Source organism: Erpetoichthys calabaricus, chromosome 14, assembly GCF_900747795.2.
Source record: "Erpetoichthys calabaricus chromosome 14, fErpCal1.3, whole genome shotgun sequence".
Classification (NCBI taxonomy): domain Eukaryota; kingdom Metazoa; phylum Chordata; class Cladistia; order Polypteriformes; family Polypteridae; genus Erpetoichthys; species Erpetoichthys calabaricus.
In genome coordinates, this window is record NC_041407.2 from 90,915,825 (window position 1) to 90,940,733 (window position 24,909).

A 24,909-nucleotide genomic window follows, 5' to 3' on the forward strand; every position below is an offset into this window, starting at 1 on the left:
AACCTAACATGCATGCTTTTGGTGATATGAGAGGAAAACTGACACAAACTCAAGGAGAACATGCATACTGCACACAGTCACAACTGGGTGCAAGATTCAACTGCTGCAAGGCAGCAGTGCTGATCACTTTCTCACTGTGGCATCCTGTACTGACTGTAAGAGCATGTTTGAAAATGGATGAATTGATTGATGTTTATCCTCTTTTTTAAGAATCAGAATAAATAGAGTTTTATTTTGCATGAAATAATGTTTAACCATGTGATAGTATTGTCTGAAAGTGTAAGAATTAGCTGTGAAGTACAATGCTTTTCTAGTAATATTAACTGAGAAACTCGAGGTTGTGAGAGAACTATGTATGGTAAAGAGAAAAGTTAAATGTTTGGCCAGATGTGTGATAGAGAGAAAAAATGAGACCAGAAAAATTCATGAGAGAGCGAAAAAAAAAAAAAAACAGCTCTTTGGCTTGAATGGAGCAGGTCGCCTCAGGGGATGTTTACCCTTAATGGGCAAACAGGAATTTTTGGGAGTGGAGATACAGCCTTGGCAGAAACCCAGTTGGCAGACAGAGCTGGGCATGGTTCAGAATGCAGGGCTGGTTAATACAGAACTAACCTTTGTTATCCTGGAAAAGCATAAATACTTTAAAAAAAAAAAAAAAAAATTGGAAAGACTCCTTAAAAGTTCAGCTACAGTATATATTTGAAGACCGAGTTTTATGCAGTGGAAGAAAGGAGTTGGATACTGTTGTTTTTTAAAGCTTTTAGTCAAAGCCAAATTCCTGGAGTTCATTTGCTGTTAGAAGCTCCTTGTTCACTGCAGTACTTTCCACACTGGAGTGGTTTAACCAAGACATGTGGCATAACTGAATGAAGCATAGAGCTCATTTCTGGTAGGTGACCTATATTTCATAAAGATTGTATGGTGTGAAGTTTTTAACTTCAGTTATCTGTAGTTTATATGCAGAAGTTTTTTTCTGTCTCATTTTCAAACTAAAAAGTATTAACCTGATACAATTCTGTTTCTGACCTTTTTTTTTTACTATGTCTGAAGACTAATTTTTTTGACAATTTAGTTACTTTTAGAACAGTAAACAAAGTTTTGTGTTCACTTTATTTATCCTTTTTTTTTGATATTTTATGGTCATATCACTGCACCAATCACATTTGATTTTTGATTTAATTGCAGTAATTAGAGTACATTCACATATTTACCAAATGTAGCTTTTTTAATATTATTGCCACTGTTTGTTTATTTGTTGGCCCTTGAAGAGTAAGCTATAGCGGAATATATATTTTATGATGTTCACTTTACTCATTTTTTAATGTTATGTATGAGATCACAAATACAAATGGTCAAAATAAGGTAGCTTTGACAGTGAGGTATTTGACTATAGTTCTGAATTGCTGCTTCTGAATCAAGAGGGACAGTCAAAGTGGTTTGGGTATGGAAATAAGATGCCCTCCCGAACACTTCTGACATGGCCTTCTGAGGGAATACAGAGAGGCAGACCCAAGGGCATGTTTGAGGGATGAAATCTCTCAGCTGTCCTTTGAGTGTTTGGGTATTCCTCAGGAAGGGCTAGAGAAAGTTACTGAGGATAGGGAGGCCCAGCCCAGTGTGTTCCTTCTGCGGCACTCATGAGGAAAAGTAAAAAACAAGAAAAGAAATAGTAATAATAGTGTGCATTCAAATATATGTTTTATGAGTTTGCATTCTATAGTATCCCTCAGTACTTTCATCCATTTCATAACCAGCTTATTCTGTCTAGGATTTTGGAAAGTTGGTGCACACAGCAGTGGGAGGGTTAAAAAATGTAGGAAGAAAAGATTGGTAACAGGCACCGTGTTTGTGTATGGTTATTTGTCTCAAAATTTTAAATTTGCATCTTATGATCATAAAATGAAAAGAAAAAAATTCTGAGCACTAAAATAAGTTGTTTAAATCAAACATTGGATCAGGATTATGGTGCAGAAGTTAATACTGCTTACTTAATAACCTGGTCACTGTTCATGTCCAAAGCAGTCTCTCCCAGAATTCTCACAGGTTTTTCCTACATTCCAAAAATGTGCATGTTATGGCAACTGACAGCTCTGTGTTGGCATGGTGTAAGTGTCCTCTTCAGTTTACAGGTGACTTGCCCCTGTTTGGTTCTTGTCATGTACCTAATGGTGTCAGGAGTGACTCCAAAAAATAAGTTCAGAAAATGTTTTGATTAGTTCAATGGAACTTACATTAACACATTTTTTCATAGGTTTCCAATCAGAACAAGTGATCTTGTTTACTGCAGCCTATAAAAGTAACAAAATTCCTGAAAGAAATGGTTGTTTTGCATCAAACTGTATATGCTTTGTATATACCACACATTTACACACAAATTTACACAAGTAAACTTAAAAGGTTTTTGTTTTCATGACGTACAGTACAACTTACTTTTTGTATGGCACTCTTCGCTGAGCTTTGTGAGCAATTCTCAGTCAAAATACAAGTTTCGATAATACTAAACACTAAATATGGAACTAGTACACATATCGGTGCATATTTTTTAAAACACACAAAGAACAAGGTAAAAACTGATTAAACAAAAATGTAAACCAATAATATCTGTCCAATAATTAATTCATGGACTATGGCCAGTTGACAACGGTGGAGATTAAAATTGTAAAAGAGAAAGTCAAAAATAAAGGCCCAGTTTTGGAGTTCTCGGCCAACTTTCCCCCCCTAGCACTCCTAGGTTTTCTATAGTGAAGGTACTTGAGAAAGCAGTCTGGCAGGAGAGCAGTGGCACCAAGTAGCCACATTCAGATACCGAGGAAAGGAAAAGAATAAAGGAGGGTTAGTCACAGTTTAAAAATATTGTTATACTTAAATTCCTTTACATGCAGTATGCACAGATAATCAGCAGCTCTAGTCAGGGTATCCTAAACTAAATTAGTAAGTCTTTAGTCTGAATTTAAAAGCTGAGAGGGAAGGGCTTTCTCTTATATTAGCAGGCAGATGGTGACATAAGAGTAGTTGGCGCCATTTTACTTATTTGGGATATAAAAGTATATTGTAATTTATTGTAATAGATAGATAGATAGATAGATAGATAAAGTATCTATCTATCTATCTATCTATCTATCTTATAGTGATTTTTCTATCTATCTATCTATCTAATACAATTAATGATTCAGTATATAAAATTCTACTCAAAGAAATACTTTACTAATTTGTATGTGCCTAAATATTTTTACTGAATCAAAAGTAGGCAAAAGTAGATTAGTATATGTCCATATGGGACTGATATCAACAAAAAAACAAGCCATTTATTTATCCATGCATTTTCAAAAACACGTGAAAAATAACACTGAAAAGGAATTGAGTACAGCTGAGCATTCTTCAGTGACTTAGCTGTTTTTTTTTTTCTTTTTTTAAATGATTTTTTTCACAAGTTAGTGTACTTGTAATAGTAGAGTACTGTTATGTGTAATGTCATTTTTCAAAACTGCCAGTTCAGGGCCTGCAAGGCAAGAACAAATCCTAGATTGCTGGGCGAACACACACACACACCAAACGTGCAAATTTTTGGACAGTGGGTTGAAAAAGGAGCACCAGGAGGAAACCCCCATAGACATGGGGAGAACAGGCAAACTCCAGGCAAGGTGGACCCGAGAGGCGAACCCTAGTCTCCTTACTACAAGGCAGCAGCACTACCTTTGCACCACTGTCCCATAGTACTATATGTGCAATAGCTTTAAAATAATCAGATGATATTAAAGATTAACTATTTGAAATGTTAAAACCGATGGGGAAATACTTTATATTTAAACCTTGTTTTATATTGGCCAGTTATCTAGATGCATCATTCAAAGAGAGCTTTAAAGGCAAATAAATACATTTGATTCAGATATTTATAATTTAACACAAAATACATTTTACACATCCAAGTGTTAAATGATTTAAAGCTCATTTGTTTTTGTGCAGAAAGATTCTACTAGGCTGAGTGTTGGAAAGAAACTATTGCCCACATTTAGAAAACGGAATATGTCTTCTGGTGTCTAGAGGCAAGCCACTACACAACCCAGAGGCAGCGTTAATAGGTAACTGAGACATGTTCTGTGTTGTCCGCCCTTGGAGCACAATTTCTGATAAGCAAATTGCAGAAGTGAAAAGAGGAAATAAGGATTCTTCAGCTACCTCAGACACCTGTAACCCTTTTTTGTTTTACTGCAACTTCTGTTTCAGACTATCAACCTAAAGACTAAGCAGAATACTATGCTTCTAAATATTGAAATAGATTCTCTCTCTACATTGTGCTGATTTTTACAGTATTTTATTGCAAATATTTTTAACTTTGTTTTTGAACTGTTGGAGACTTTGCAGATGGATCTCTGACTTATTTTTCAAACATTTGCAGTGAGTTTTTCTAAACACTTTATCACATCATATTTATTAATTCCACATTAAACCTGAAAGGGTAGTTTTAGAGAAAGAATTATCCCCAAATTAAATAACTTTTCCTTAAACACACAAGCCCTCCAACATCATGCCATGAACTCCAAACATTGCCTCATTATTGTTATAATGATCAAAAGAGGGGACATCAGATAAACTTTTGGGATATCTGCCTCTGTAACCTTGAGGACAGTGTCAAGGGTTTAAACACTGTTCACACTGAAGGTAATGATAAATCTTTAAAGTTTATCCTCTTCTTCTTTTGGACTTAACATTCAACATATTTGTACATGTTTTGCATTGAATCATGGGGCTTGTCATAGTACACTAACCTAGCACTTTGCTTTTTAACTTTTTCCCATTAAAGGTATTTCTGACCTTTTTATGTAGAGAGATACTTTGACGATTATCAATATAATATAATGTAGTAGCTTCACATCTGCTTTATCACTTATTAGGGAGTATGTTGTTGTAGAATAAAATTTTGTGACTATGCTGTGAATTGGTAGTCAGAGCCTTTTGTTTGAACCTGCTTTTTAAGCTGTTTTCTTTAATTAGCTATTGTAATAGGTTTGGGGGCAGTATATATTTAGACGAAGTGTGAGGTGCCCATTTTCATAGGCTTGTAGTGCCATGGTTTGTGTAAATTTAATTTCAGTCGTTTACAAGAATCAGTTTTATTTGTTTATGTTTTATTTTTAGGCAAAGGCACATGCAGTAGAGCACCTTGATACAGCATATATTAACCACATCAAAATACAATCGACACAGTTTCTTAACATCTTTTCAGTTGAAGCGGAAGTGGTACTTTCTGCAATCATTTTTTCGTTTCTGTAGCTGTTTCATTTTTCACAACTGTTCATTTTGATTTACTAACTAGAATAGAGGCTACTGATGTTTGGATGGAAAAATGTAGAGTCAACTGTTATCTTACAAGGAGTGTCTCTCTTGTCAGCTGCATGCAGTCTCGCAATCAACAACTATGATATCAAAGAGGAAATACTGTACACTGGATTACTAAAGAGGTAGCAGTGTTTATGATAAGATACTCTAACCACTTATTAGCTTGCAAATATATTCATGAAACAACTGATTTATTACAAATGCTTTAAAGTCATTCTGTGAGTAACAAAGACAGTTCAATTTTGTGTGGGTGATTTGTGAAAGATAATGAGAACTTCTAAAGTTTAGTCTATATACTAATGAACTGTGTATCTTGTTGCACAAAAAACAAAGAGTAAAATCAGTCTTAAATATTTTTATTATTAATAATAACCAACGTTTTCCAGTACTTCAGAATTATACATCTTTTTAAATTTGGTACAAATGGCAGTTATCTAATTTTAAGATCTCAATATCTACAATCCATATGATTTTAGCAGATCATGTGGTCTTTTGCCTGGCAGCTTCCTTTTCTCAGAGGAATGGCATAGCTTGTGATCAGAGAAGGTAGGAATAGAGAGTAGGCTGCCTGAGAGGGTGACAGGCCATTTACCCTCCTTCACAATCACAATATTTTATTGTTGATCAATATGTGATTTTATAAACAGAAATACATGGGGAACAATAGCTTGTCAACTGCTCTCTGCTGATTATTTAATGTGAATCTCCCTCACTTTTTCTATTATTTAATGTAAATACCATTTAATTATGAAATATGCTTAACATCATTTTGTATAGTTTACAGTTTTATATACTGTACATAGAATATAATTTGCAAAAAATAATCTTTTATGCATTCTAACAGGAAACCTACCAGAAACTGATGAGCCTATAAACATGAGGATCACATGCTGAATCCTACAGCCTGAGCTAGTATTATGAGTGTCTACATTGTAATACAATATAAAATGTCAGAAGTAGCTTGACTTTTCACTGATTGATCTGTTAAAAATTCTGTGACTATTAATGTATTTGCTAGTTTTGACAATAGATCAGTTAATTAGAATCTGAAATGCAAGAAAAGCAGTGCCCTACATATAGGTCACTGCTAAAAATGAAGCAAACAATATGCACAAGATGGGCCCATTTTTTCTTGTGTTCAAACCCATGCATATAAAGTCATAGCGAAGGTGCTTAACTCATGTAACTGCAAATGAAAAATAAAAATTTCCCTTTGAGATCCATGCACCACTACTTCTAGCTGTCATGATTTTGGTTAGTTTTGGTTTTATTTTTTGCAATATATGTATAGTTTTTGGCTTATTTTTTTATGGCATTTACAACAGCTTTGTTGTCATTAAAGTGGTAATGCTGTGGTGCAAGTTTACATGTGGCACTGCTTGGGACATCCCAACCTCCCCATATCCCTAATTCCTTTCCCATAGACAATTAAGCAGTTCAGTATAATTTCACTGACTCATAATAATATATTTTATGTGTATAGCACCTTTCCCATGCTTCCTATGCTTGTAAGTTTATTCATGGGGAACCTATTTTTTACAAGTCAATTTATGCAGAAAAATACTATCATTATTGCCTTGATGTTCGATGTGACCTAACAAGTTTTTTTTGGACTTGAAGAAGAAACAAATGCTGAAGTCATATTCGCAATTAGAACTGTCAAAAAAAACACATCTCAATCAACTCGGCACAATGCCATTTGAAGACTGATTAACAAGAATGTAGGCATAGTTGATAACTTCACCCTACTCCCATGCTATTGATCGATTCTGATAACTTTTGCATCCTCTCTAGTATATAGTTTCTTTTCATAGACATTTATAATAAAAAATATATTAAGATACTAACTTGCTCTGGTAATAAAAGATCTCTGGGCATTTTTCAAAAAGAGTAGGATACATTGTACCACAATGTCCTGGCTAAAATGCCCACGTTGGCCTGATTATTCTCGTCCCTTAATAATGCCCTGTCCTTTGCAAGCTAAGAATCTCTCACCCTGTCACCACCTAATAGCATCTGTGGTAAGCGTAATGTGCAAAATTGGCTGTCGACGTGTCAGCCAGGTGGATGCTAGACAATGGTGGTGGTTTAAGTGGTTCCCCACTGTATATGTAAAGTGCTTCGAGTGTGTTAGAAAAGTGCTACTGTATGTAACAATTGCATATAAGAAGGAGTCCTAACCATCTAAGTCACCAAAAGTAAAGGTGTATCCCAGATATCCAGAAATGATAATGATTTGCTAAATTTGGTCACCATGGATGTGGAGTTTATATAATTATATAAGTTTATAGAGTTATTGTCAAGTGTAGAGTGAAATTCTTACTTATGCATGCTAATCAAAATTTAACACATTCTCAACATCATTCTCCAGTGCCATGATTAGTGTGTATATCAACCTTACTTCTAAAACAGTTTTCACTTTCCATTAGTGTCTGCATGGCTTTTTTGGATTTTTGTCTCAGTGTACTTTGGTTTTGCTGTCACACGTTATTGCTAACTCTGAATTGGCTTATTTTGAGTAAAGGTGCCTTGTGATGAGCTGGGATTCCATCCAAAGTTGGTTCTTATTTTGTGTTTGAAGCTATTTGGTTAGACATCATACTTGACCCTGAAAATAGATTAATTGGTTCAATATAATGCATGGAAGGCAAAAAGAACTTAATTTCTAATTGCAGGTTGTTTTTACATCTACTGTGACCCAGCAATTAACATTCTGTCAAAAGTCTAGTACCTTACATCCACAATATTTGTTTCTTCCAGTAGTGTTGCCAAAGAGCCTTAGCATACCTGCAGAGGGTGTCACAGAGTCTCCCAGCATGCACCCTATAGGCAAGGGAACTGCGGTACAAAGAGGCAGAAAGCCAGGACGCAGAAGAGGGAGACAACCAATGAACTGGCTACATAAAGGAGGAACTGCCCAGCATGGAATGGCTAATAATTCCAAATCTGTAAAACCTATTAAAATTCCAAAAAAGAGAGGACCCAAGCCAGGCACCAAGGTAAGCATCCTTCTGGAAACATATGCTGCCGTTGGATATAACAAACATAACCAGTATTATTTTCTGCTGTCTATATTTCCTTCATAGACCACAGGTGTCTAATTAAGCTGAAGTTAAAAACAATGTGGGATATTTTAGATAAATGGTGAAGGAAACTTGGGAATATCCCAGATAATTTATATCAGCTTTTGCAAAACTTTGTGATCTTTAAATATTCTAAATCCAAGATGTCACTGCTTATAAAGTTGAACCATTGAAATATGATATCACCACCTGCATTATAAGCACCAGATTCCAACTGTTTTGGTCTTATTCATGTTTATTTTATTGACAGCCATTGTTTAGCAGTGACTAAAGTACTTGTTTTTAAAAAGGTACTGGAGTCATTTTGGTTTGTTTCAGCGCATCATTTGTGAAAAAATTAAAGCTGCTCTTGTAAAACATATTAAGAGTTCTACACTATAAAATAAATATTGGTTGTATATTATGTAGTAACAAATAAACCAATTCTCTTTTTTCTCTGAAACCAGGGGCTTTCTGCCTTTAAACCAAAGTAGTAGTTTATAAGCAAAAGTGTCAAAGATGCAAAAATATATTACGTCCTTATTTTTTTGTAGTACACAGCCTAGTAGGATATATTATTTTAACATCAACTAATATTTACTCTGTCCAATCATTTTTGAGCTTGCCTAATTCCATTTAAGATAAGAGTGACATTTATTCTTCTTGAAATTTTGTCATGTAAAAATTTCTACCAAAGCATAAATATTTTTCTGATCAATCATCATATTTTGTATAGTGCTGAAGATATCTTATGGTATATATTAGTCCTCAGGCTCAAATTCTCATTTCAATAATTTTTTAATACATTCTTTAGGCTTAGTTTATTTATTTAATTCGTGCAAGCCAAGGTTTCAAAAATGAGTGATGTTTTATTAATAGGAAGATAATAGTGTACTGTATCTATTCTTGAAGCTATACTTATGCCTTCACTCATTTTTGATGCGTAAATCTATATTCCTTGTAGCACAAACATTTTGACAAGTCTAATTCTTTTCACATTTTTGAATTCTATATTTTCTATATATTACATTTTAAGGTCTGTATAGCAAATAAAAATGTTAAAACCTCTGACAACTGTACGCAATACATTTGAGTTTGGTATTGAACCTTCGTTTATTCTGATGTTTATAGAGAAAGCCCCGTGTTGTGCCTAATCCTGCACCAACCTCACCAACCAGTAGTACTCCAGAACCTGATACCAGCAGTGTGCCTCAGGACAATGCTACAATTCCCACATCTGCTCTTCAGGCTCCTACGGGTATGAAAATGCAAAATATCTGTACATATTTTTTTATTATTAGCATACATTTTAATCAAAATATTGGCTTAGATACAGATTGCATAGTCAAAAGTTTTTGCTTTAATTCTCAATATGAGTTTTCATGAGCTTGGAAAAAGGATTTTCATTGTGTGCTAAGCCTTGCTTTACATACAGTGCATCTGGAAAGTATTCACAGCGCATCACTTTTTCCACATTTTGTTATGTTATAGCCTTATTCCAAAATGGATTAAATTAATTTTTTTCCTCAGAATTCTACACACAACACCCCATAATGAAAACTTGAAAAAAGTTTACTTGAGATTTTTGCAAATTTATTAAAAATAAAAACATTGAGAAAGCACATGTACATAAGTATTCACAGCCTTTGCCATGAAGCTCAAAATTGAGCTCAGGTGCATCCTGTTTCCCCTGATCATCCTTGAGATGTTACTGCACCTTAATTGGAGTCCACCTGTGGTAAATTCAGTTGATTAGACATGATTTGGAAAGGCACACACCTGTCTATATAAGGTCCCACAGTTGACAGTCCATGTCAGAGCACAAACCAAGCATGAAGTCAAAGGAATTGTCTGTAGACCTCCGAGACAGGATTGTCTTGAGGCACAAATCTAGGGAAGGTTACAGAAAATTTTCTGCTGCTTTGAAGGTCCCAGTGAGCACAGTGGCCTCCATCATCCGTAAGTGGAAGAAGTTCGAAATGACCAGGACTCTTCCTAGAGCTGGCCGGCCATCTAAACTGAGCGATCGGGGGAGAAGGGCCTTAGTCAGGGAGGTGACCAAGAACCTGAAGGTCACTCTGTCAGAGCTCCAGAGGTCTTCTGTGGAGAGAGGAGAACCTTCCAGAAGGACAACCATCTCTGCAGCAATCCACCAATCAGGCCTGTATGGTAGAGTGGCCAGATGGAAGCCACTCCTTAGTAAAAGGCACATGGCAGCCCACCTGGAGTTTGCCAAAAGTCACCTGAAGGACTCTCAGACCATGAGAAAGAAAATTCTCTAGTCTGATGAGACAAAGATTGAACTCTTTGGTGTGAATGCCAGGGGTCACGTTTGGAGGAAACCAGGCACCGCTCATCACCAGGCCAATACCATCCCTACAGTGAAGCAAGGTGGTGGCAGCATCGTGCTGTGGGGATGTTTTTCAGCGGCAGGGACTGGGAGACTAGTCAGGATAAAGGGAAAGATGACTGCAGCAATGTACAGAGACATCCTGGATGAAAACCTGCTCCAGAGCGCTCTTGACCTCAGACTGAGGCGACGGTTCATCTTTCAGCATGACAACGACCCTAAGCACACAGCCAACATATCAAAAGAGTGGCTTCAGGACAACTCTGTGAATGTCCTTGAGTGGCCCAGCCAGAGCCCAGACTTGAATCCAATTGAACATCTCTGGAGAGATCTTAAAATGGCTGTGCACCGACGCTTCCCATCCTACCTGATGGAGCTTGAGAGATGCTGCAAAGAGGAATGGGCGAAACTGGCCAAGAACAGGTGTGCCAAGCTTGTGGCATCATATTCAAAAAGACTTGAGGCTATAATTGCTGCCAAAGGTGCATCAATAAAGTATTAAGCAAAGGCTGTGAATACTTATGTACATGTGATTTTTCAATTTTTTTTATTTTTAATAAATTTGCAAAAACCTCAAGTAAACTTTTTTCACGTTGTCATTATGGGGTGTTGTGTGTAGAATTCTGAGGAAAAAAATGAATTTAATCCATTTTGGAATAAGTCTGTAACATAACAAAATGTGGAAAAAGTGATGCGCTGTGAATACTCTCCGGATGCACTGTAGGTGAACAACAACTTTACGGTATCAGTAAATTTCAGCTTCCCAGGAATTGACAAGTTTTTTTAATAACATAATGCTACTCTCTCTCAAATCTTGGAGTAATGTTGTTGTTTTTATCTCTTAACTAAGCTTTTCATATTCTTGCTGACAAATCATTATGCTTTACTAGTCCAATTAGTGACTCAACTAGTAAATACGTATGACAAATATTTTAATGGAATTCATTTATTTGCATCTCAGTATAAACACTTTTGGTGTTTGAGGGGACAAATCATTTCTCATACAAATACGGTTTATGTTGGATAATTAAGTGCTGCACTCTACAGAAAAGTTTTTTTGTTATAAACAGAATGAAATGTTTTAACCACAAGAGAAATGGAGCAATTATCAAGGTACTTCATTTTCATATGAACACAAATAAAATAACTAATAAGAATGAAGCTCAACAAACCCTTAAGAATGAAGTTTAAAATGCAATTGTGGAGACTAGCAATGCATTCATAACTGCAGTTAGCAAACAAAAGGAAATACCATATTTAAGGAATACTAGCATGTTCTCCCTGTGTCTGCATGGGTTTCCTCCCACAGTCCAAAGACATGCAGGTTAGGTGCATTGGCGATCCTAAATTGTCCCGTGTGTGTGTGTGTGTGTGTGTGTGTGTGTGTGTGTGTGTCCTGTGGTGGGCTGCCTTGCGCCCTGTGCTGGCTGGGATTGACTGATAATGACTGAAAGACTTTATATACTTTAGAATGTAATGAAAGTGAGGCTCATGCCAATGATTTCTGAATCCAGTCTAAATACTGCAGCTTTATACTCTGTGCATAGAAGAGCTGGATAAATTATTTAGGTTCTCTGAAATCTAAGATGCTGTATACTATTTACATAGTATGAAAGCCATAGGACCACAGGTGTTATCCAGCCGAATTTGATTAAAATACATTTTTTAGGTTAGCTCAGTTAATGTGAGATGTGTAAGGAAGCTGGCAAAATAAATATAAATATTTCTTAAGAACTATACTAGACAACAGTACAAAAAATAAGAACATCTTGAGTATTGATTCTATAACAATTGCTCAGCTCCATAGTAACACAGGACCAAACCGAATTTATCAGAGATTGTTTAGTGTAAGAGATAACTCTTCAGTTTCTGAGCTTCTAGAAGCCTTCTTACCTGTAGCTATATGAAAAAACTATGACAGAACTGAACTGGGGATATTAGTACACCTTGCTACAAAAATTTAGGTGTATAGCCAACATACTGTATGTACATGGATTGAATTATTATATTCCATCTAAGAACCCACAGTTTTTATAAACAATATCAATTCAGACCATCTTGCTCTAGGATATGAAATTAAATGTTGTTGACCATCATTACCAATGTGCTTTCTAATTGTTGTTAAGCCCTAGCAATCCATGGGCAAAACAGCTAGGAATTAAGGCAATGACAAGGGAAGTATTTGGGGGAAAAAAAAAAGGTTTTCTTTCTGTATCGATGACATGATTCAATGTATTACTAACCTATACTTATCAATGCCACGCTTACTGAGTCTTCAGGGGAGATTCTGTAGGATATCTAGGTTTAGATTTAACATGAATAAAAATATACTGTCCCTTTTCCCTGATTATCTCAAACAACATTGCCATATCTAGGCGTTGCAGTTACGTAAAAGCTTAAAGATCTGTTCAGTTTAAATTCAGTTTTGCAATCTGATAGAAATTATGAAATAGAGTTGGACAATGACTCCTTTGTCTCACATTAAAATAAATATCCATCCAAAGTTAAAATAGGGTATCTTTCTTTAGAGTAACCCTAGATACAAACAAATCCTTTTTGAACATAATAAGGCTTTATATGAACAAGAAATTTTTACAGTTATTAAGTAGAGGAGAATTGGCACTACTTAATTTCTCTCAAAATACAATGCTAATGTAGGAAACATGTTAAAGCTAAGACGATATACTGAATTGCTCCTGTGTATGATAATCAGTGTTTGCAGCCATTCTTAATTTATGCAGAGTTTAACTCATGGAGGTTATTGGTCTGCAGTCCTTTAGAGATCTCTTACTTGACAATATTTTTGCATCCTTTTGATCAACAATGTTTCAAATACAATCTTTGTGTAGCACACCACTTTTGTTATATGCACATTAGAAATTATGTTTAAAAGGTCTTTAGAAATTCCCTAACTATCCATGGTTGACACAATTCTGCCTAGTGATGATGAAGATATTGGCAACATTTTCAGACTTACCTCAACAAGTTCACCCCAAGATGATAAAAGATTGATTTTGTCACTGTACCTACAGCTTTTTTGCAGCTTTTTAATGAATGTAGATTAAATATCTGCAAAAATAGAGGATTGAATACATTTGCAGGTCAATTGTATTTTCACAATCCTTTATTATAAATAAAGTTACTGTATTGAAATGTAGATTTGTTAAATTTGTGGAAAAATGTAACATTTTTCAATAGATTAGGTTGTATACCTTTGCCTTGTATTTTTACTGGAAACAAAGCCTTTAAGCAAAAATCACAGGAAAAAAACTATATGCTTTCTTAGTGACAAGCCCAAACATTTTTGGCTTGCAGTTATAGTTGTACAGTAGCCTTGTTTCATTTCATTCTAAAGAAATATAATTAGTAATTAATGTAATTGTTATTCATATTTTTCCTTTTTTCTCATTTCAATGAAAAGTGTGTGTGTACCTGAACAAAAGCGGCAATGTGGGCCCTCACCTGGACAAGAAGAAAGTGCAGATGCTTCCGGATCACTTTGGCCCAGCTCGAGCATCAGTGGTTCTGCAACAGTCTGTCCAGGCCTGTATTGACTGTGCCTACCAACAAAAAACTGTCTTCTCGTTCCTTAAACAAGGTCATGGAGGCGAAGTGATTTCAGGTAAATACAAAGGTCATTTACTTTTATACAAAAAACAATTAGGATACAAATTCAAACTACAGAACACCATCAACACAGTATCATTATTCTTCCACCATTAATTCAAAAGTGTGACAGCTTTCCAAATATTCCTCCAGAATTAATACAGGAAAATAATCGCAGTGCAAGCTTACTACCATTGGGCCAATGTTCAGTCACTAGTAGTTGTAACAAACATATCTTTGGGGTAATGGAGATAAACCTATGTATCTGGAGAAAAGTACATACAGGAGAGGATAGTATATGCTCAGCTTCACATAGGTGATGGCCAGGACTGGAGTTAAACTTAGGGTTCTAGTGATGGGTTTGCTAAACATTATGCCACCTTGCTGCCCTCCTTTTCATCAGCCAATCATCATATTATAAGAAGAACAAATTGGTTTAAGACTTTTATTGATACTTTGTAGAGTACAGTATTAGTTTTCCTCAACATTGTAATATAAAAAACTTACTGTGTCATATTTTAACCATTTTTAGCATTATTATTGATTACATGACAAATGGCTTAACCTATTTACCTTTTAAATTTAGATCAGTAGAGTTCTGTTCTTGCTGCTGTCATTTTGACAGCTCTCCAGAAATTCAGTTCAGATTTTTGTATTTAATGTGCATCTAAAATTATGAAACGTCCATGTGAAGACAACAAAGACTGAAGATAAATTATTTTGTTTTTCTATTTCAGCCACATTTGACAGAGAACAGCATACTTTGACGCTTCCAGCAGTCAACAGTGTTACTTATATTCTCCGATTTTTGGAGAAACTGTGCCACAATTTGCGTAGTGACAACTTATTTGGAAACCAGCCATTTACACTTGGCACTGTTGTGCAGCACAACCTCTTAGAATTTGAGTGCGGCACGTACATCCCAGGTACGTCTTCATGTTTGCCAAAATAAGGTCATTACTTGCTTCTTTCATGAGACTGTCTAATTTCTTCCATGGTTAATTGCCAACGTACATACTGTAAACTGTGTGGGTGTGTGTGTATGTGTGTGTGTGTGTGTATATATATATATATATATATATATATATACACCATTCAAGGACAGTTTTTACCCATAGGCCACTTGAACAGACTACTGCATGGCAATAGAAATTGCCATGCAGTAGTCTGTTCAAGTAGCCTATGGGTAAAAATTGTACCTGAATGGTACAGGTACTATTGGTCTTAAACAAAAGAGAAAGAAAAGTGACGGTGCAGTATGACTAAAACTTTACTCATACTATTGGTGTTTCTAAGGCAATGTGCTATTTACTCCTTACTGACTTAGACACACACACACACACACACACGAGACAGAAACACACACATACACACGAAGGGGGGGGGGGGGCTGGACGTATAAGTCAGAGAAGGCAGTTAAAGAATGCACTGAGCTTGTTTTTGTTTTCACTTCTGTTTACAGCGATCGGTTCGCAGCATGCATTGTTGCAATGTTACTTTTCTTGGTGGTTTATTAAATTACGGATTTTTCAAATGTTCATTTTTTTTCCCTGTGCTTAAAACTCATTAAAAAAGTGTTTTTAGCAGGCAGTTCGTAGCGCTATAGCACGAACTCTTGCACTGTTAGTTTTCTCTGTTGTTCAAGGTTTTCTCAGTGTTATTCAATGTTTTTACATTTAGTTTACTTTTACGCTGTGCATTCTATGGTGTAATTAACTATATTTGAGCTTAAAAACTTAAAAAAATATATATCTACATACAGTTCGTACAGTCTGGAATGGATTAATTGTATTTACATACAGTCCTATGGGGGAAATTGCTTCGGTTCACGACCAAATCGGGTTACGACCAGAGTTTTGGAACGAATTATGGTCGTGAACCGAGGTTCCACTGTATATACAGTACAGTATATACTGTATATATTCTAACACAATCAATTAATTGCAATTAATCAGAGCTTAAATGTAAATATTCATGTGCTTATAGGTTGTATTCTTTTTTTAATCATTGATTGCACTACAGCTTTTTTTTTTTTTTTAAATACATTGTAAGAAGAAACACCATAAGACATTGCGAAGGGTTGGGGCAGCCACCTGTATAATTTTTCCCGGCTGTAAAACTGTTGCAAAATCATAGACATGTTGTCATAATCGAGTCCAAAACAGAACTGATTCATTATACACAAGACGGCAGCTTTAAAGACCAGTAGAGGACATGATATCATCAGGAGCGGAACCGGAAGTGATGTCACTGGCTGCCCCAGAACCGGACGGGATTTACCTAGAATGGTCAGTAAAAGATCGAGAGGGAGAATTAGTGCTCTTCGCCACCCCTTGGTCCGGCATGGTATTACATGTACTCAAGCCCTTTAGTTGTCTCTTAAACACGCCTGTGTGACAACATTTATTTCTTGTATAATTGCTGTTAGAATATTCGAATAATCTGAACAAGAACAGACCTTTCAGTGCAACAAAGCCTGACATTCCTATCCACCTACAGTGCATCCGGAAAGTATTCACAGCGCATCACTTTTTCCACATTTTGTTATGTTACAGCCTTATTCCAAAATGGATAAATTCATTTTTTTCCTCAGAATTCTACACACAACACCCCATAATTTCAACTGAGTCGAAAGCTTTACAAAAATCGACTAAGGCTGCAAAGAAACTCTGCCATTATTCGCGTTTACACTCCACAAGAACCCTCAGTGCCAGGATGCAGTCGATGGTAGACTTCCTAGGTGTAAAAACAGACCGCTCCTGTCGCTGGTAGGTGAACAAGTGATCACAGATCCTATTGAGGATGACCCTAGCAAGGACCTTACCCGGCACCGAGTGCAGTGTTATCCCCCTGTAGTTGATGCAATCCAGACGATTACCCTTCCCTTTCCAGATAGGGACAACAAGTCTCGTTTTCTAGTAAGCTGGGATGACATCAGCCTGGAGAAGTTCACCATGGATGCCACAGATCCCAGCAGCCTTCCCTACCCACAGGTGGTTCACCACCTGTGCAATCTTTGTGAGAGTGGGTGGTTCACAGCTAATTGGAGGATAAGCCTCAAGAACCGTGGACCCAGAGATATCCAGCATCTTAGCCGGAGGATCAGCTTTAAATAGCTGGTCAAAGTAGCCAGCCCAGCGGGTCATAACTGCAGTGTCATCCATACGGACCGTTCCATTAGCCAACCTGTCTGAGACTCTCCAAGGAACATTTTTGGATGTGCATAATGCTTTGATTCCTCTGTAAGCATGACGTGGGTCACTAGACCATAGGTGGTGTGTCACTTGCTCACAGATTCCTCTAACAAATGCCTCCTTATCTGCCCTGAAAGCCCTCACAGTTGTCCTTCTCAGTTCCCGGTACAGACCAGAGTTGCCATCAAGCTGTACACTGTGACTTGTCTCAATGATATCCAGCATGCCTTGCGAGATGAAACACCTCCTTCTGGGAACACTGTCAACACTAACACAGCCCTCAGCAACTTTCAGGGTCTGTGGTCTCCCACATCACATTAGGATCGGTAGTCGTTACCAAATTCAGCTAAACAGTCATAATTCTTGAGATGTAATCTATACTAATAAAAGGCAAAGCCCTCACTGACTCACTCATCACTAGTTCTTCAACTTCACATGTAGGTAGATGGCTGAAATTTTGGCAGGCTCATTCCTTACAGCTTACTTACAAAAGTTAAGCAGGTTTCATTTCGAAATTCTACGCATAACGGTCGACAACGTCTGCTATGTTAAACTTTCTTATTTATGGCCCCATCTTCACAAAATTTGGTAGGCGGCTTCCCTGCGCTAACCGAAACCGATGTACGTACTTATTTTGGTGGTATGACGCCACTGTCGGCCGCCATATTGAACTTTCCAATGGTCTTTGTTACTTATGGGCCCATCTTCAAGTAATTTGGTACGTGGGTTCCCAACGCTAACTGAATCCTACTTACATACATATATACGTCCATAGCCTGCAGCTCTGTCGCCGTGTAAGGCGGCGTTGGGTCCCCCATCCCCACGCCTCCCACATAGGTGGCTACCTGCCTATATAAGGCCGTCCGTCGCTCCAGTCTCTTCATTCCCTTCCTTGCTTTGCCACGGTATTCACGTCTCCCAGCTGATAACTGCAGCCTTTATATTTAATCCACGGCTTCTCCGCTGTATTATTGTTCGTTTATTACGATTATAGTTATTGTGTAGGTATTTTAGACTTAGTTTACATTGTTCAGGTACCCATTTCCTTTATCGTTCCAACTGTACCCCCATTAACATGTCTATCGAGGTGATCACCATCGATCAAAGAACTGTCACTTACCGAGTGGTTTCCATGCCCGGAGATGGCGACTAACTTTTCCATTCTCTGTGTTACATATTGCACGGCCATATCAGGCTCACTTTTGATATCCGAGGAACATTGTGTCTTATGTATTGAATGATTGGGACCAGGTTCAAGGTGTGGACTGATGACGGTACAGGAGATAATTATACTACACAGGAGCACTATAAGAGTGAAATGCTTAAGCCCTTCACCTATGGTTCTGCATGTGAGTTGATGGCTGCCGCTGAATTGTTCGCTTGTCGTTTTCAAGTGTACCAAAATGGCCAAATATTTTACACCTTTGGACAACCGCTAATGCCTCTTAAACATCTTAGATTCACAGGTGACAATTTGAGTAGTGGACACTTTGATGTTTATGAATGTTTAAACTCTCAAAAGCTGGATGCGAAGTTATCGATGAAACCCATTTCAATTCAAACGCCTTCAATTTCCAGTAAGGCTCTGCTTCGCAATGACAATTAATAAGTCTCATGGACAGACTCTACAAAAGGCTGGCATTGATTTGAGCCAAGATTGCTTTTCACATGGCCAACTATACGTTGCATGCTCAAGAGTAAGCTCAGCGCACAGCTTGGTCATATTACAACTGGAGGGCCAAACTGACGACGAGGTATACAAAGAGATCCTTAACAAATAATTATTGGTATATTTTCCCTCAGTTTAAAAAGGTTTACTTTTCTTCTTAATAAAAATTTTAAAGCAGTACTTCGCCGCTGCGAAGCGCGGGTATTTTGCTTGTCAAAAATATGGATGACCATTTTAATTATGCAGTACTTGTTTCTTACCAAAATGTAAATGTATCAAATGTTCATTAGGTGTTTATCAAGAAGACACGTGACTAACATGTTTAACAAGTTTTCAAGTAAAAGACAAATTTTGCTGTTAAGTTAACAAGCCTGTTGCTTACTAAGCAGCAGTTTCAAATTCTTTGTTTTTTCTTTTTCCAATTGAAAATGTGAGCTGCTGTACTTAACACAAGCTCATTGTCCAAACTCAGACAAATGTTGTCCATTTTAATTAAAGGACAAAAAGAAAAAGGTCTGAGTTCATTAAGGGAGCTTTTATTGCATGTGTCTAAATACACAGGACAACTTCTCCATTTCCCTTTTCTCGGTTTATTACTCCATGATCTTTAACATAAAGACTAATATTTTAATTGCCTCTTTCCCTCTGGTGAAATAAGCCTTGACTTGCTGCTCTTAGTATAGACTATAGGAAGCTCGCTGCAAAAAAAAAAAAAGGCTCATCTACCATAATATTTAATGTAAAGGAGCACTACTACTAATTTACCATAAAGCTTTAAAAGCATGGGCCAAAAAGATTAGTTTTTATGATCATCCAATTTATTGAACACCAGTCGAGTCTTTTGTAGTGAAAATCAGCCAGTTTACATAGCCAACCAATCAATTGGAGCATCACTACTTTTAATCATCCTTTTTGATTTTCAGGGCACATTCGTTGCAACCATACATCTTTATGGTACTGCATCAAATAATGCTTTTAAATCGATCAACACTAGGTATGCATCTTTACTTGTATCTAATCTTTTCTAAATTATTTTTCTCACAGTGAAAAATGTGATCCCACATTTGTCTTCCTAGTCTATATACTACTTGTGCATCTTGCATTTTATTCCCTATTACTGTTCTTAGTCTGTTTACTGTTGACTTTGAATATACCTCTTGATGAAAAACATATTGTTTTGTAAGGGAGTCCCTTTTTATATATTGGTACGATTTCATTCCTGTTCATCTGGGATTCCCTGTATGTGGCATACTTGCTGGAAGTTTTTCTCTAGCCATTTGCCAACTGTTGTTCCTCCATTCTTAAACATTTCAGCTGTTAACCTGCCTGCCCCAGCTGCTTTGTCTTTGTTTTTAATTAGAGCATTATTACTTCTTCTTTTGTTATTCCTTTATGGTCTTCCACATCCATCTTCATTTTTCCCTTTCTATAGGATTTTCATTACTTCGTCTTTACATTTTTTGCATAGTAGTTCTCCATGCTTTGTGTATCCTATCTGCCTCTCTCTTTGTCTTTTATTTAGTCTAATTTTCTGCGTTCAATTTCACTTTAAGCTTTTGGTTACATTTCCAGAAGTGTTTTTCCCCCTCAGTTTTCTTCCCAAATTCTACCCTATTATACTTTTCTTTGCTGATTTCACAATTTTATTAGCTCCTTTTTGCTTTTTTGTATATACTACCCTGTCTTCTTCCGTTTTTGTTTCTGTGCATTTTTTCCATACCTCGTTTTTTTCCACTGCCACCTTGCTCTTTACTTCCTCATTTCACCATTTAGTTTTGGTGCTCAGAATCCTGTCTTACTATTTTGACTCCACAGATGTCATAATATTTCCTTAAAATGTATCCATCTTTTATTTAAAGTCCTTTTACACAAATGTATTGTGCCCTCTTTAGGTCTTCAGTTTGAATGATACATTTGGAAATATATAGGTACCACTGGAATCCTAGTTGAGGAACCTCTACTCTATAAAGATTTTCAGTGTCACCTAAAGTCCTAAATAATTATTTATATTCTAACATATTTTGAGATGAATCTTTGTTTTTACAGAAATAACCCTGTAGTGCAGAATTCTTCCTTTTCATATTCTAGAGTAATGCTTTGCTTTTTGAAATATTGTAACACATGCTATCAAATTTAAAATAACTGCTATGGAGAGCTGGATTACTTCTTTGTAACACTGACACAAGTAATTATGTGTCTGGTTCCTTACTATCTTTGAAGACACAGTAATGGAAACAATGAGTATAAATGGAATAGAGCAATTGATCAACTGACTTGTAATTTAAAGTCATTAGCCTTTTCTGTACTGGCCTGTGTGTACTTAATAACATTGCAGTGTCAAAATGAAATAAAATGTTTCACTTCATTTGCCTTGTAATTGCACTTCAATGGTTGAAATTACTAATTACATAAGGTTCTGTAGTGTATTTTTATTAAATTCTCATTTCTTCTTTTCACAGATAGGAAGTGTTATGGTGAAAGTCCCCTTCTTGTTCCTGGTCGAGGAAGCAAAAGATACCAGGATTCTCCACCCTATAGTGCTCCCCTCTCCCCAAAACTTACTAAAAATGACCGACACCCCACAGAAGGTACAAATTACTCTTTAGAGTGACTTCTTATTTTACTTCCAAAAGAATAACACAAACCACTTGAGATAAGATATAAGAGGAACTCATCTTATATAACACAGTCGTTGAATATGAGGTATTAATCTATCTGGTTAAATACTGCTGACTGCTGTTGAATGAACATAAGGACTTATACAGGTCTGAGAGAGATTTTGCAATCTAAAGTTCTACATGAAAGGCTAGCCAATAACAAGGAGAACTGCTGTACATACACTAGACAGTGAACCTTTCAAAAGAGCAAATGTTCTGCCTCTTAAAATTTCTCTTGCATTGTAAAGTTGTGTAATGTGGCAATATTTGAGTAAACGTGTGGTCACATCCTACTGTCCTCAGGTCTTTTTAGTACTAATATTGTAGTAGTTTGTCACAGACTTCATAAAAGGACCCAGCAGACAGTGCCATGGAAGTTGTTAATCCTCAGTGAAAATGTTCAAACTTATATGAGCTCAGATGCAAAGTTCTCATCCATTATTAGAAAAGTAATGCCTTCTGTTTAACATACACTGTTGATGTTAGTAACTGCATACAAGCATTCCTGGTTTAAATTAAGTTCTCCTTTTACTAAAAATGTTATTCTATGATTAAATTTTAAAAAGGAATAAAGTGTACTATTTTAGTGAATGTACACCAACTAAAATTTAATTAGTTCAGATTTTTTAGTAACTTTTGCTTGTTTATTCTATTGGCATTTTGTGTAGACTGGATTAAGATGATGTTTCAAATTAATGACAGTTTTTTTTAGATTTTACTTTCATCAATTTAGAGTCACATAGATAGAAATCCCAATTCCAATATCAACAGAAACAAGGTAAAATGTTGAAAAAAGTTTACTTGAGGTTTTTGCAAATTTATTAAAAATAAAAAAAACTGAGAAATCACATGTGCATGAGTATTCACAGCCTTTGTTCAATACTTTGTCGAGGCACCTTTGGCAGCAATTACAGCCTCAAGTGTTTTTGAATATGATGCCACAAGCTTGGCACACCTATCCTTGGCCAGCTTCGCCCATTCCTCTTTGCAGCACCTCTCAAGCTCCATCAGGTTGGCAGGAAGCGTCGGTGCACAGCCATTTTAAGATCTCTCCAGAGATGTTCAATCGGATTCAAGTCTGGGCTCTGGCTGGGCCACTCAAGGACATTCACAGAGTTGTCCTGAAGCCACTCCTTTGATATCTTGGCTGTGTGCTTAGGGTCGTTGTCCTGCTGAAAGATAAACCGTTGCCCCAGTCTGAGGTCAAGAGCGCTCTGGAGCAGGTTTTCATCCAGGATGTCTCTGTACATTGCTGCAGTCGTCTTTCCCTTTATCCTGACTAGTCTCCCAGACCCTGCCGCTGAAAAACATCCCCACAGCACGATGCTGCTGCCACCACCATGCTTCACTGTAGGGATGGTATTGGCCTGGTGATGAGCGGGTGCCTGGTTTCCTCCAAACGTGATGCCTGGCATTCACACCAAAGAGTTCAATCTTTGTCTCATCAGACTAGAGAATTTTCTTTCTCATGGTCTGAGAGTCCTTCAGGTGCCTTTTGGCAAACTCCAGACGGGCTGCCATGTGCCTTTTACTAAAGAGTGGCTTCCGTCTGTCCACTCTACCATACAGGCCTGATTGGTGGATTGCTGCAGAGATGGTTGTCCTTCTGGAAGGTTCTCCTCTCTCCACAGAGGACCTCTGGAGCTCTGACAGAGTGACCATCGGGTTCTTGGTCACCTCCTTGACTAAGGCCCTTCTCCCCTGATCGCTCAGTTTAGGTGGCCGGCCAGCTCTAGGAAGAGTCCTGGTGATTTCGAACTTCTTACACTTACGGATGATGGAGGCCACTGTGCTCATTGGGACTTTCAAAGCAGCAGAAATTTTTCTGTAACCTTCCCCAGATTTGTGCCTTGAGACAATCCTGTCTCGGAGGTCTACAGACAATTCCTTTGACTTCATGCTTGGTTTGTGCTCTGACATGAACTGTCAACTGTGGGACCTTATATAGACAGGTGTGTGCCTTTCCAAATCATGTCCAGTCAACTGAATTTACCACAGGTGGACTTCAATTAAGCTGCAGAAACATCTCAAGGATGATCAGGGGAAACAGGATGCACCTAAGCTCAATTTTGAGCTTCATGGCAAAGGCTATGAATACTTATGTACATGTGCTTTCTCAATTTTTTTATTTTTAATGAATTTGCAAAAACCTCAAGTAAACTTTTTTCACGTTGTCATTATGGGGTGTTGTGTGTAGAATTCTGAGGGAAAAAATGAATTTAATCCATTTTGGAATAAGGCTGTAACATAACAAAATGTGGAAAAAGTGATGCGCTGTGAGTACTTTCTGGATGCACTGTACTAATGATTATTACAGTTGTTTTAAACATATTCAGTGTCTAATTCACAAAACCTTATTAGCAGGTTTAAGTGAAGCGAGCCTATGAAAGAGCTCATACTTCTTCTTCAGAAACCTTTCCAGCTGTTTCTTTTGCAGTCATGTCTTGAAATTTTTTGATACATTAGTGGCATACTAATGGTTATATTGATTGCTATCTTCTGTATTAGCGGAAACGTTCCAAATAGAGAGTGGTCTCCCTGCAGCAACTGAACATCGCCTCGACAGCTTTGAGTCACCTCTTGCATCTATAAACTCTGCTAGCCCGTCCAGGAGAGACTTCCGTTCGCCATCCTTCAGAACACTAACACAAAGCAGCAGTCTGCCAAACTCACTGCAACGCCTTGGCTCCGGGGGTAAGTTAACATCAGCTCACAAACTATGGTTCTTATGATACTTCCATGCTTGGCTTCAAATACGTTTTCATGTTATTTTGAACATAACATGTAAGAAATTGGAATCACTGATTAATTATATATCTCACTATATTTCATATTTCCTTAGACCGGTTCTTAAGCTCACGAGACAGCCCACGTTCCTTTAGCAGGGATCCCAATCTTTGGACAGTTGATGATGTTATGCAGTTTGTTCGAGATGCTGATCCCCAGCTTGGACCACATGCTGAGCTTTTCAGAAAACACGTATGTTTAGACTCTTTATCTGGAATAGTTTTGTTAAAAATAAGCCATATTAGGG

General features: G+C 37.0%; 1 protein-coding gene across 5 annotated transcripts in view; it reads left to right on the forward strand.

The window, feature by feature from the left end:
- Positions 1-24,909, forward strand: part of LOC114665313 (polycomb protein SCMH1) — a 59,248-nt gene that overhangs the window by 31,698 nt on the left and 2,641 nt on the right. For 4 of the 5 annotated variants that reach the window (XM_028819794.2, XM_028819795.2, XM_028819798.2 and 1 more), the window contains 7 exons: positions 8,098-8,336; positions 9,531-9,657; positions 14,171-14,371; positions 15,093-15,281; positions 21,678-21,806; positions 24,384-24,569; positions 24,718-24,854. In XM_028819794.2, coding sequence (XP_028675627.2) covers positions 8,098-8,336; positions 9,531-9,657; positions 14,171-14,371; positions 15,093-15,281; positions 21,678-21,806; positions 24,384-24,569; positions 24,718-24,854 — 1,208 coding nt within the window. The remainder of the gene's footprint in view (positions 1-8,097; positions 8,337-9,530; positions 9,658-14,170; positions 14,372-15,092; positions 15,282-21,677; positions 21,807-24,383; positions 24,570-24,717; positions 24,855-24,909) is intronic. The other variant, XM_028819796.2, reaches the window with a different exon arrangement.